Source organism: Corvus hawaiiensis, chromosome 9 (genome assembly GCF_020740725.1).
Source record: "Corvus hawaiiensis isolate bCorHaw1 chromosome 9, bCorHaw1.pri.cur, whole genome shotgun sequence".
NCBI lineage: Eukaryota > Metazoa > Chordata > Aves > Passeriformes > Corvidae > Corvus > Corvus hawaiiensis.
This window is the reverse complement of record NC_063221.1, coordinates 16,047,343-16,061,345: the sequence shown is the minus strand read 5'-3', so window position 1 is coordinate 16,061,345 and position 14,003 is coordinate 16,047,343. Positions and strand designations below refer to the sequence as shown.

At 40.6% G+C, this 14,003-nt stretch overlaps 1 protein-coding gene across 2 annotated transcripts; it reads right to left on the bottom strand.

The window, feature by feature from the left end:
• Nucleotides 1-104: 104 nt before the first annotated feature.
• GCLM (glutamate-cysteine ligase modifier subunit) lies at nt 105-13,671 on the bottom strand. 2 transcript variants are annotated; one of them, XM_048313103.1, is made up of 7 exons: nt 13,479-13,671; nt 10,101-10,166; nt 7,401-7,485; nt 6,597-6,653; nt 5,153-5,355; nt 3,491-3,605; nt 105-1,843 (listed from the first exon to the last, which is right to left on the bottom strand). In XM_048313103.1, the coding sequence occupies exons 1-7, from the start codon at nt 13,497-13,499 to the stop codon at nt 1,674-1,676; spliced, it is 717 nt and encodes a 238-aa protein (XP_048169060.1). In that variant the 5' UTR covers nt 13,500-13,671; the 3' UTR covers nt 105-1,673. The 2 variants fall into 2 exon arrangements, with proteins under 2 accessions (XP_048169060.1, XP_048169059.1); XM_048313102.1 differs by lacking the exon at nt 13,479-13,671 and adding an exon at nt 12,745-12,990.
• Between the last annotated feature and the right edge of the window lie 332 nt (nt 13,672-14,003).

Sequence of the window (14,003 nt, the reverse complement as noted above, 5' to 3'; positions counted from 1 at the left end):
AGGTCAAATCATCAGCACACAACACAGAGCTGGTAGGGAAGCTTAATTTTAAACTCTAATAAACACTGGCGCAACATTAAAAAAAAAAACAAACTACATTTTAATTAAGAGAAAAAAATCCAAACTTTTATTGATGCATTACTAGTTCCAATTCCCCGTTTCTCTCATTTATCAAAAGAACTGAAGAAGCGAAGAAAATTTCCTGCTATTTGCCACTAAAACGAAGATATTTGAGGACTAAGGTACCTTGAAAAACTACCAGCATTAAACTTAGTGGAATGGATTACAGGAAGCTGACACTCCAGACACTACCTACAGGGATTCAAATTCCACTTGCTCCCTATATGAAGAATTGGAAAGATGTTGGTGAAAATTCATTCCTTTACAGTCCAAATCTCAAAATATGTACAACAAAGTCAATGACTATTACCAGTATGAGGCCACGCCCCTGTCTGAAATCAAAATGAAATTTGTTATTTTAGACACTCGGTATCAAAGTTCCTGCTAAACTACAAGTTGAACTTTAGCTATCTACTCTGATTTAAAGGCCAAGGAAAGGAAAAGGCCTTTTTGATAGAAAGACTACATTAAACTAAAAGCCTTGCCTTAGCTGCAGCAATCTCTGGGATTAAAAAGCCAGTGTGCTAAACTGCTGCCAATCAGAAAGATACCTAACTTCAAGCTAAGCCTTGCTTCATCTTTCCTGAGTGGCACTCAAGCAACAGGTTTCCCAGGCAACTGCAAAAGAAGTAATTAATTTTAGTGAACAGCATCACCATTTACTGTCTGTTCTACTTGGTTAATAGCTTGCGTAGTTTACAAGCATCAAAAAAACAAGCCACAGTTGAGGAGGAGACAGGCACAATTCAGTTTTTGATAAACAGATTTCTTCATCACTTGTTTTCAAATCTTATTTTGAACATTCACTATTAATACATTTTCTATTTCAAACAGTAAAAATGCCGTCACACTTGTGCGAACACTTAATGAAGCGTATTGAGGCACAAAGAAGCCAGAAGGAATTCAAATAACAGTCAGAAAATAATTTGGAAGATGCATTTTCTTCTAAATCCTAGGAGTCTTTTCCACTCAATTAAAAATAAACCAATTTCCCCATCCCCACAAATTAAACAGCTGACTTACCTATATATACATATCAAGTAATGGGATACCAGCTTAATTTTTTGGGGTTATTTTATCATAAAAGATGACAATTTTCTATAAAAGCTAGTCTTTGAATGCTTGAAATATGTACCCAACAGGTAAGTATGATTTAAGAGTAATTTGTTTTTTTTAAAAAACCAAAAATATGTGTTTCTCCATACTACCTAATGGCAGCTAAAATATAATGATAATTTTTACAGTGAACTGGTCATAAAAAGAAAAATATTTTAAACTGTTACTCTATAGATAACTTCAATAAAAAAAGCCCCAAAACATTCATATTTTAAATGAACTCATCAATAGGTTAAGAAAGAAAAATAGTGTTAGAACACTACAGACACTCCTACTGACATCACACTGAATAATTACAACTTTTGGTAGTTTGTTACAAATGCTGTAAAAATCTTTCTAAGAAATTTGCAATGTTCCCCCATCCCAAAGAAATTTAAACAGCCATTACAAAAAAAAAAAGAAAAAAGAAAAAAAGAAAAAAAAAAAAAAAGAGAGTTTTAAGATGCATTTCTTTTAGCTTGTATGATATAGCCTTTGGACTTGATAATTCCTCTGCTTTTAACAATGACTGAATACCGGAGAAGCCATAAAGGAATCCACTCGTTTGCTTTCACGTTCTGGATGCTTTCCTGGAGAACTTCTTGGAAACTTGCTTCACAAAGTAATTCTGAAGTTAAAAAGGGATATTTGTGCTTAAAATAAAGTCACATAAACAACTGCAAAAAGCAACACTTTTAGTAAGAGAAGCCTTTTCCTACAGTCATGATCTTAAGTGGTACCACCCTCAGATCCACTCTTCCAGAATGCATTTAGGGTAAAAGCAGCTGAATATTACAAAATGAATGTCCAGGACACTTTTATGCAACATTGAGTATTTCCCACAAAACTAACTGAGACTATGGAATATCCAATGGAGCTGATCAGCAGAGTCATTAGCGGGAGAAAATGAAAATTAAATTTGAGAAGCTACCTAGACAAACCAGAGGTGCGTAAAGTATAGGGCTGAAATCAGCAAAGTACAGAGCATTCAGAGATACCTCTGCAGTCACTGGAAGCTCAGCATTTACAGTATCTCACTTAACTAGGCTCATAATAACCATAAGCCCAGAAAACATTAAGAAAAATGGGCTTAAATGCCACAAAGCAGGAAATGAAGGCAAGTATAGATCTTCCTAGTTTCCTCTGGAATGTTCGTCAAGAGAACAATGTCTTTGGTGAAGAGTGCTCACAAAAAACAGTCTCAATACTCTTCAGCTTACTATTACAGAAAACATAGGCTGAGCAAACAACACATGAAGGAATCACAGCTTGTGCTGTTTTCTATCAAATCCTCTTCTCCTTCATTTCATGACTTTCAATGGAGACTTTTTATTATATTGCAAGTTGCATTTGGATTTCATAGGACATGGAAATTGTCAGATCAAATAGAAATTCATCTTGCGTGCTGCTAGAGCAGTGATAAATCCTGCTCAGGCACAGATGAAATTCATTCGTTGTAAAGTGGTACTATGAAGTATATACTACATAATTAATGCTTCATATACTTTTTCCTTTGGGGTCAAGTGGAAAGAAAGGAGAAGGAAGAAAAAGTATCATCATGAATAATTAGTCATAACCAAGAATGCAGGGAAGGAATTAACTAAATATTGTTTAGGCTTTGTATTACTCCAACAAGATATTTAAGGTGTTCTTAAGAGTGAAGAAGATTAGATGATGTTTGAGAGAAACTAGTATTATATCCCAGAATATTGTAGGGAGCTGGTAACTCAGTTCTACAGCTCAAAGGAAAGCCTCCCATTTGTTCAATCATTTAGCAAATGAATCACTGCATAAAAAAGTGAAGAACTTACAACTCTTTTTGTAATAATGTTATTTGAAGAAGTCGACCTTGAAAGAATCCTACTTAAAGCACAGTAATTTTACTGATCTAGTATTACCAAACTACTCAAAAATCAACTGACTATCAACATTTCTATGTAGGCAAGTCCACTTTCATTTGTCATTTACTGGCCTTATTTTGTGGAAATAAACATAGTACAAATTTCTCAGTAGACTGTTCTTCTATTCACTTTATTTTCTCTGATTAGAAGTATTTCAAGAAATTATCCAAGGCTGCAAGACTGTTTCAAGAAGGAGGGGGAGGGGAGGAAGCAACAGGAATAACTTAACAGAAATATTTTATAAAGGAGAAACTTTTAGAATCCTTGGTTCAGGCTTCAAATATAACAAACTTTGAAGTCTGGGGAAAGATTATTCCTGATTTTGTACTGAATAAACACATTTAGAAGTCTTCTCTTAACTGGCGAAGTCTTACCTTTTGGGTCATTGTGAGTTAAGAGCTGTATGTCACATTCTTTTGCAAATGCTGTGAGATCAGGGGGCATCACACAACAGGAAGCTAGGTTCACCTGATTACTATTTGGTTTCACCTGAAAGTAACAAAACAGTTCTGTAAGAAAAAAAATACTAATGTACTTATATTAGTTGTTTCCACCATGCTTTCTATTACAACAGAAATTTTGTTTTGAACAATTTGACTTTGACCATTGTTTTGAATACTGAGCAAGGCTAATTAATTCTGCATGATCACTTAACGTAGGCAGCTGCAACACCTGCAATTCCCTGCAGCACACAGCCCAAAACAGGAGGAGGATCTAACTTCAGGTGCTGCCACAGCAAGATGAGTGCTGACCCACGGCACTCTGGCTTCCTGCCTGCTGTGCTCCCAAAACAGCAGCAGCTTTTTTTGTCCCCCTCTCTAGTAAAAGCATTATAGGGATGTCAGTTTGAAAAAGACTTCAAATTAAAAAATCCAAATACATTTTTGTTAAGGAAGAATGTCATGGTTTAGCATAGTTTGGGTTTTTAGTTAAGGAGGGCTCCATCAGCCAGTTAATTTGCAATCTTCCATGCCTTCAGGCAAGTGCTTGAATCAGATCAAGTTAAAAGGGATGCTCTTCGACTGACTTTCTCTCTTCTCACAAACTGCTTTCATGATCACCATGCAGGTGGTCATTAAACCCTGCAACTGCCCTCTCTCAGTGTACATAAAACACTGCTGTCACAAAGATGATCAGGTGACTGAAGCACCTCTTCTATGAGAGCAGGCTGAGAGAGTTGGGGTTGTTCAGCCTGGTGAGAAGGTGGCTCCAGAGAGACCGTACCGTCCCTTCCAGTACCTTAAAGGGGCTACAAAAGAGCTGGAGAGGGATTTTTTTGCAAGGGCATGTGGTGATAGGAAAGGGGAAATCACTTTAGACTGACAAGGCAGGTTTAGATTAGGTATTAGGAAGAAATTCTTCACTGTGAGGGTACTGAGGCACTGAAAAGTGCTGGATGGCTGCCCCATCCCTGGAAGTGTTCAAGGCCAGGTTGGATGGGACTTTCAGCAATGCAGTCTAGTGGAAAGTGTCCCTGTCCATGACAGGGGGCTTGGAACTAAATGACCTTTCAACCCTTTTTATGGTGCTATGAGTTAGTTGCTCTGGACAACAAAGTATTGTGCCACTTCATTCACAGCCTGTCTTCCTCTATGTTTAAGCTTACCATTCAAACACCATTTTTCCAAGGGGGTATCCCTCTCTTTGTAACACAGCTTAAAGTGAGAACAGCTACATTTTCAGAGTCACTGGAATAAATCTGAAGGTTTAAGAGTACTGTTTATGGTCCTTCCTAAGTATAAAATAATTCAAAACTCAAACCTGCAGTACTTCAAAGAACCTGCTACTGAACAGACTTGTGTTTTCCAGTTGTTGCTGGTCAGTATGTAAGAACAGTGAACAAACAACAATCGTATTTGAGCCCCCCCCACCTTGAACAACATTATGATCATCCACAAAATACTGAAAATAACAGGGCTAATTAACATTTTGTATATAAGACCACTTATAACAGAAGTTTATAATACTGTGTCAGCCAACAAAGCAAGCCGTTACTCTGTCCTAAGAAATGCTGTGAGTAGGAAGTTTGTTCTCACCTGTGCCCACAGATACAGCTGCTCTAACAGTGTTTTATCTAGGTCAGAGGTACCTATGGCAACAATCTTTTTGTTCTGAACTAGATTTTCAAGTTCTTTCCAATAAGGTTGCAAATATTCCAAGGACAGGTTAGCTCCATCTTCGACAGGAGGTGGGACAATAATGACTGAGTCTAACTGAGCAACTCCGAGGGCAGAACACGCTGAGGAAAAAGAACAGACACTGCAAAATTTTTTGTCAGATATGAACATAAACAGCATGACTCTTCAAATCTAGCAAAAGCCACACCTCCTGCTTCACTCTGCTAGCTTCCCATTCACCATTTGAAACTCTGAGTGTATCTGCAGTCAAGAATAACAACACAGCCTTTTTAGCAGAGATTCAAGCATACAGCTAAAGATCAAAATTCAGTTGTAGGTCTTGGGAAAGAAAGAAAGAAAACAGCAAAAAAAATCAACAGAAAATGAACAAGAGCATGAAGCTTTTTCCTCCTTTTAAATGTTAAAACTGTATTTTTCTCTGAAGACAGTGATGACAATTCTCTATTCCTTCACTCTCAATTTCTTTTAAAATTTGTAGCTTTCACTCTGAACTATAACTCAAGTACAGGACATGGGTTAGGGAAACTACTTGCTACGTATGAGGAGTTAGACTAAAAGCACACCAAGTACAGAGACTTAATTTGCCAGAGAAAAGTGGAAGTCTTGGAGTCTGAGTCACTGAGCTGTATGAAAAATGCAAGTCATGAGGCCTCTTCAGCACAGCAAACAGAATAGAACTAACAAACTGTATTAATTATTTTCTTCTAGAGGAGGACTCCATTAATGTATGTTTGACAAATGGTACTAAAACTTACAATATATAGGCTATTAACTGGGGTATCAACAGAAAATAATGATATTTGACCCTTTCTTCTTTGATCACCCCTTAAGCCAAACAATCTTCCAAGGTAGCAAAGTTCACTGTTGCTCACAATTACTGCTACATTAGGCCAACACAACTTTATGTAGAGACATTGTATGACATTTTCAGTAAAACTTCACTATTTCATCAGCTACCTGCAGCATTATTTTATTTCCTAAATAATCTCTAAAAGACTGCACAGTTCATGACATTAAATGCAACTAACAAGAACTGGCAAGAACTGCTGTATCCCTGCTATTAAAACATCATGTGGTATTTACTTTTTAACAAGTTTTGTGTGAAAGAAAAAAAACTTGGTCCTGCTTGGAGGAAGGAATCAGATCTGAGGTCACAGTGAACCATTTAATAAGTTTACAGACAGAACTAATGTGCAAATAGACTTAATTACCTAAGTCTCTCTTAATAGGAAAACAGGATATACTTGTGACAACGACTAAATACATCTCCTAGAAATAAAATTAGAACTTTTTCCATCTAAGTTCTAGAGTAAAAAAATCCTAACTTGAGTTCCACACTTACCTAGATCAACTGCATCTCTGATTGATGAAGAGTTTGATCCAACGATGAAAAGCTTTGCTATTTTCAAAGAAACTGGAATCAATAACTAAACAAGCCAGGTATTACTAATATATAGCCATTTACTTTTGCTATACACACTATTAATGAGTTTTTGGGTAAAAGGTTTTTAGAATATACACCAATTACTTAAAAAATTGGAAAAAACCCCAACTTTTTGAAAGGTGACTGCCCAATAAAGACACTGTTCTCTTAAATTTCAATGCTGTTGTGCAATCTCAGAACAAGAAATCATCCAGTTAGATGATGTAATAAGCTGTAAAGCATCAAGACACAAAGCAATAACCATAACAACCTGAATAAAAACCCCAAATGTAATAGTACAAACAGACTTCTTCACAACTTACTGAGACTCAAAATGTACTAGTGTTAGTTTGGACTGCCTCCTTCAAGTTCATCATATTCAACCTGGAAAAATTATGCAAATAAATGTGCTTCCAATGCTATTTCTTAATTCCAGTATTATCTGTAATATTTTGCTTCAAAAATGTCAAAGACTCACAAAATACATTTAAAATATCTTGAGGTGATGTAAGTTAAACTAGAAAAATACTGAGCTGCTTTAAAATCTGAAATATTAATTCAAGACTTTCTTAGCCAATGTCTAAGAACAACAGTGTGCAATGGTGTAATTTGATTCTGCAATTACAAAACAGAGCAAAAAAAACCCCAAACATATATGAATATCCTATTGATGACTGCATATGAATCCTTTCCATGCCATTGGATTTGTGACTATGTTCTTACCTGATACTTTCAACTCATCCCTTTCTTCAGGATTTATTTTTTCTATAGCTTGAGCTACAGTACATTCCAGAACCTCCAGTGTTTCCTGTAGTAAGTACATGACACTTAGGAGCAACTCATCAAGAGCAGACAGTAAGCTCCCGAAGAATGTTTTTAATTAATTTAAAAAAAAAAAAAAAAGAAAGAAAAAAACAAAAGAAAAAAAGAGTGCCTTACAGCAGTTAGAAACAAAATAGTAGAAAAATGCAAAGACAGAAATAAAGTAACCCAAGGCTTCTTGATCACTGAGGGGAGGTCAGAATAATGAAGATATATGAAAGGCCCCATATGACCCTAATATAGAAAATGCAAATTACTGATAAAAATTATTGGAACGAGAACAAGATTCAGTAGCTCTTGTAGTTCTGATTTTATGATGTGAAAAGACTGCTGTACCAATTCAAAGGACCTCGTTTTAAAAAAGCCTCATGACGAGCTGAAAAGAACCCCATAAGAATTAGGACGTTTGAGTGTTGGATGGGAACATCTTTGCTTAAGAAGTATTTTGTAATTTCAGTGAAGCCTATGAAAAACCTACAGTGAAAATGCTGTAAAATACTGATTTAAGACAGTAATTATTTTACCCCCTGACCTCATTTAGGATTAGGCTGACATCTCATGTCAGCTGGCACAAGATGACTTCATTAAGTCTTTACCTACATCAGACTTTATATTACAGGCATGCACAACACTCTGCCCCAAGCAAAAATGCTTTGCTAATTTTTGCTGCCCTACCAAAAGATTCTCAAGTGAGCCTTTGAGTTACTCCATACAGTCAGCATTTTAAACAAAACTTAACTTTTTAAAAAAATGATTGGATATCAATATAATTCATGAGAGAATTTGGAATTACGGCGGTAAAGTGTTCTTACAGTAAAACCTAGCTTACACTAAATAATTTACTTTAAATGGATCACTACATCAGACAGAGACAAGTGTTTGTTTTTGTTCTTTTCTCTGATTGCTTCTTGAGCAATCATTAGTTCTTCTACAAGTCATTTAGCAATAACTGCCTCACACACTTCAGTTTGGAATGCAGCAACATGCAGCCGATGCCCCCATTACACAAGAACTGGTAACAAAACCCAAAGAACCAATCAGGAAAGCTTTTCAGGTTTCTTGTTGTTGTTGTTTTGTTTTTTGGGTACCTTTTTTTTTTTTTTCCCCTGAAACATGCTAATATTTCACAGAGCAAATAATAAATTTAGTGGGGATCTATTGCTGTTTTGTTGAATTTCAGAAGCAAAAGTGAAAGAGAAGTAGACAAATACACCAAGATCTTCATGTCAGATGTTGTCAGACTCTGAAAATAGTTCATGCCTCAAACATTGATATAAAGTTTTGCTCATTATAAAGAAGCTATAACCGAAGAAGCTTCCCTGAAGAGTGGGACTTTGAACTGAAAGTCAAACTGTTGGTTAGACAAAGGGAAATGCATTGTTTAATCATTTCAGGCTGAGGGAAAGTTATGCATCCACAAAAGGCCAAAGCCACCAGCTGCAACTATCCCCAGCTGAGTTTGGGGTGGGGGGGGGAGAGCACAGCTCACAGAAGCCAGGTTTACACAGACTCCCCCCAACCGAGGGGGGAGAAGGAGGTTTTGGGTGCATGGTGCAACCTCTGGTGAGAGGCAGTGAACACCCATCCTCCAATTACACTAACTGGCCCAGCTGTGGAACCCCCAACCCCACAGGGCACACCCACAGCACATCCACGGGACATTCACGTGAGAGGCTTGGCCCCACAGGACTGCACGTGATGCAATAGACCAGAGTCTGCTGTGAGAGACTGACCCCACCCCAGGGGGACATGGCCGGACATGCCCACCCAGCCTGAGCATGTACCCCCATGGGACTCTGTGCCTTCTGCGGGGACCTTCACCACCGAGAGACCAGCTGGAGAGGATCAATGAACATTGCTGGGATCCACAGAGTGGTGATATTTTCCTTATTCTGTCCCTGTCTTTCTGTCTCTTTCTGTCCCCTCCACCTATTTTCGACTTCTTTCTTCCTTTCTTTCATTCTTTCTCTCTCTCTGTCTCATATTTACCATCAAATAAAACCTTTACTATTGTCACTGGCATATGGTCTTGTTTGCACCTTAATTCGGGCAGAGGCATTTCTCAGAACCTTAAAACTGGATCATAACAGATGTTCATGTCTGTGGCTTTAAGACTTATGTGGGAGTCTTTAGCTCTTAAGGAAAAAATTGCCACTTCTGGATCTTCAGAAATATTTCTGAGACAACAGATGCTTCAGAGCTCCCCTCCAAATGGGGTATCTGCGATCTCGATAGTTCAGAGAATTCTCCACTGAGTTTTAAGAAGCATGCTAGCAAACTTCTAAGGTACACAGACTTTATTTATTTTTACTTGCCCCATAATTAATTTAAAGTCTTACAGACCACAGCTTTTATTTTGCTAAGAACTGTCTTATCTGCCATCAATAGGATTCTCTCTTTTTATTGATATGTCTTAACCTCGCCAAATTTACTAAACATTAAGGAAAGAAGCGGAGTTAAGAAATATTCCTTCAAGGTATCTGGAGCTGCATATACTTATAGAGAAATTTAATAGCTACTGTAAGTTTTAGAAGTGTAACTGACTACTTATTTCTCTGGTTTCACGTGTAACATGGATAAGATGCGTAACACCTCTCCTACCTGATTTTGGTCTTGGCTGATCTTCGAGCTCCACTCAGTCAGTGTTTTCTGCATGCAGTCCCGCACCTACAAAACATTGTTTCACACTGAAGCGTGGGTATGTTCCAGCTGCACACAAACAGAACAGTACAGAGGTGTGTAGGACAGACTGCACAGCTGAACTAATGACACCATTCCACAAGAGATTCTTCCTTCACAGCTTCTATCTGAAACTTGCTAAAACTAGCTCACTTAAATGTTTTTCTCTCCTCTTTCACAGAGTTTCAGCAGTAATACAAGTACTGTGCTTCACTTATTTCTCAGACATGCCATCTTTAAAGGCAAGAACAATGCTAAGCAAGCAAGAACTAGGATGGGGTGGTGGTCTGGGGTTTTTTGGGGGTTTTTTTCTGCTTTTTTGTGCAGAAATTCTTAAGTTACAAAGTAGTCAGATAAGAGCATAAGTGCTGTGACATTGTAGAGATTAAACTTTACAATCAATCACTAAATACTCATTGTATTAATTACTCCTCTTTTCAAGATGCATCCAACCCTTCTCATTTACTGCCTACCTACTCCACTATGCCAAACCACCAACGCTTTTAAGTCCTTCATTACTGTAGGGGGAACCTACAGATCCTACCCCACACTTGCATTTTTCCTTCATCCACAGATGCAAAATAAACTCAACTAAGATTCTGCTCAGGGATTTTCTTGAACATAGTAAGACGTAACTATTAAATCAGCTAAATTATTTTATACAGTACCAGTGCTGCAGCTGTAGCAGTGCTGTAGCTTCCCCTTGATCCATCCCAGGAGCTAAGTACAGGTACTCTCTGGCTGTCCTCTGCCACGGGCAGGAGCACTTCTGCCAGCTGCTGCTTTACTTCACTTTTAACAGTGTGCACACCTACTTTGTGTACCATTAAACAGCCATTTCCTATGACACCTAACTCAGAGAGCTCTAATACCATGCGCGGACTAGAAGTGCCCGATATCACAGACACAATACAGGAACAATACCTTATGAACAGAAATACTATACATTCTTTCTATCGTTTGAAATAGCATAAAAACCCCCTAACCCAAAAGGCAAGAATTGAGCCCCCTAGTAAATAGCTAAGCACAATAACCTTTTAATAAACTAACTCTTTATCCTACTTTCATACAATTTATATTGTTATCTTCTCCTTTCTGAGGGCAAGTGAGACAGTACTAAATTTTTATATATGTTCCTGCTTTGCAACTGTCACAGGTCATATTTCTACTGCAGTTACTATGCACAGGCCTCTGACTCTAAAGCACACCACACCCTTGCCCTCAGGCCATATGTTGATCAGCTTTTCCAAACACAGCTGCATCCCCTAACACGGGGGTTCACAGTTTGCAAAATTTTAGCTTACGTTCTGCCACTGAGAACTGACTATACTAAATAGAAGAGTCCAAAGCTGATTGTAAATAATACCAATTATTTGCTTTTGCAAGTCCATCAGCTCTGGAAAGCCAGCAGATTTCTCTGTAAACAAGTGAATTTCAGTACCTTAACTATTAGTTATGCACATTGGCCACTCTTTACTCAACAGCCCTCCAGAAACAACTCACACAAGGGTGCCCATCACAGTACAGCTACGTCTTTGTTACAGAATCCAGCCCTATTTCACACACATTACAGAAAGTTTAATGAGCAACCACGCCAAATAAAAAAGTTATGACCACGTGACAGCTAAACAAGAGTATGATGAATTCTTCGTTCTTGTTACATCATCCTCCCAGACCTTTCTTCCATTTGTGCATGATTAATACGCAACCAACCAACTTCTAGGTTATCACCTGTGTCACTGTATAGCAATAATCAGCCAAACCCATAGTTTTTCTAATTATTAAGTTACCATTCTGAGATTACTGTGTCATGACAAAACAGCAAATTCGGTGGTTCTGAAGTTCATGGCCACAGGATCTCCAGACGTTTTATGAGAACTGTTCTAAGTGTTGACACATACCGCTAAAGGCAATACTTTTAGAGTAGTGATTAAAAAGCTCTTTTCAACTTCTTAACAAAGAACAACAGCTCTACACTTCAAAGAAGACAACGACTACTTTTCCCAAGACCTGTCACTACCAAGAAATTAAATTAACTTCAGGTTAGAAAAGAGAATTTTCATAATCTGTAATGCAAGCTCATATCTATTCATATTTTTATCTTACTAGAGAAGTATAAAGGATCCCCTTTGCCATTACAGACAGCACTTAAATTCGTAAGTATTTTAATCCTTTATTCCCAAGATCAGAAGGTTGGGCTGGCTCCTTCTCAGGGCAAACTGCTTCCGGGGGCACGGGGGGCCCGACCTCCCAACAGGGTAGAACACAACGAACGGACGAAAACGAACAGGCAAAACCCTGTTCTGCCATTACCATCTCGCGCCTCCCGAGGGCACCTACAAGCGGATCGCTCGGGAGTCAAAGCCCTTCCTCGCCGTGACGGGCACCGGGCCGCGCCGTGCCCTGCCGGAACGACCCCCGCTCCGGACCCCGCTCGGACCGCCCGGGGAGCGGCACCCGGCGCTCCCTCAGCCGCCGCCCCGCCCGTGGCCCGGCCCGGGCCCCCTCACCCCAGGGCGAGCCTCCGCCGAGGCGCCCCGAGGGGAAGCCCCGGCCCGCCCCTCACCTCCTCGCCGGGGGTGGCCGGGCACTTCTTGCGCAGGCAGCCCCAGTTGAGCAGGTTGCCGGTCTGCAGGGTGAGCCTGCCGGCGCGCTCCAGCAGGGCGCGGGCGCCCTCCGTCCCCATGGCGCTGCGGAGGCGGTGGCCGGCGGACTCTCCGCGACACCTGCAGCCCCAAGCAGCGCCGAGCCGGCCGTGACTCGGCACCGGGACCGGGTGAAGGGCGGCGCGGGGGACAATGGGCGGCGGGGCGGGCCCGGCGCGGAAGCGGCGCAGCGGGGAGCGGAGCGCGCCCCGCCTCGCGCTGCCTCACGGCGCGGGGCTGCAGCGGGCAGGCGCCCCCTGGCGGAGGCCGGGCCTCCGGGGGGCGGGGCCGCAGGGCGAGGGGCGGGCCCGGACGAGGGGCGGGGCCTCCGGGGCGCGGAGCCGCTCTCCCGGCGCCGCCGAGCGTGGGTCGTGTCCCGACGTGTTCGTGTGGCGCTCCTGGGTCCGAGTGTCGGTCCGGCCCCGGGGGGCAGCGGCCGCGGGACTCGGACTCGGCGTTGTGCCGAAAGGAGTACCCGAGGCACAATGGCGCTGCCCGGTAGTAGCGGCCGGGGTCTGGTAACATCCCCCGAGCCGCGGCCCGGCTGCTGTGCACATTCAGTAAATGAGTGAAACCATCTGAATTGTGCTCATGACGCGTTCCAGTAACAGGTAGTCGTTGACAGACACCGAGCTAAAAGGCCCAGAATGCTTACCCCTTCTGGCTGTGTTGGCATTTGGGTGAAACAATGTCAGGGCAGCACTCCAGTTTTACACCAGCTGGTTCCAGTGAAGACACACCGCGTAAATCTTGAAGGATTGTGGGTTGGGGGTATTTTCTTTTTTAAGATGAGGGGGCTTCTGGAACACCACACTCTGACCAAAATCCTTCTGTACAGGGGAGTTGAGTGGGGTGGCTTTTTTTCCCCTGTAACTCCAGTTAAAGGGAACAGTGAACCACAAATTGTAATTTTGCCGTCAGCTTGGGAATTTGAATCGTGTTTTAACAGATTTTCCTTCCTCAGGCTGCATGTTGTGCTAATAGAGGGAACCAATTTGCATAACTTCTGTCAATCTGAAGCACTGCCTGATTGCTTTCTGGTACAAAAGGTTAGTTTAAATGTTCTTTATATTTGTGATCTGATTAATTTTTTCATGTTGGGAAATGTTTTCATCATTCTATATGGTTACAGAGCATGTGGAAATGAAATACACTGGAAGAAATGCCAGCCTATTTGGAA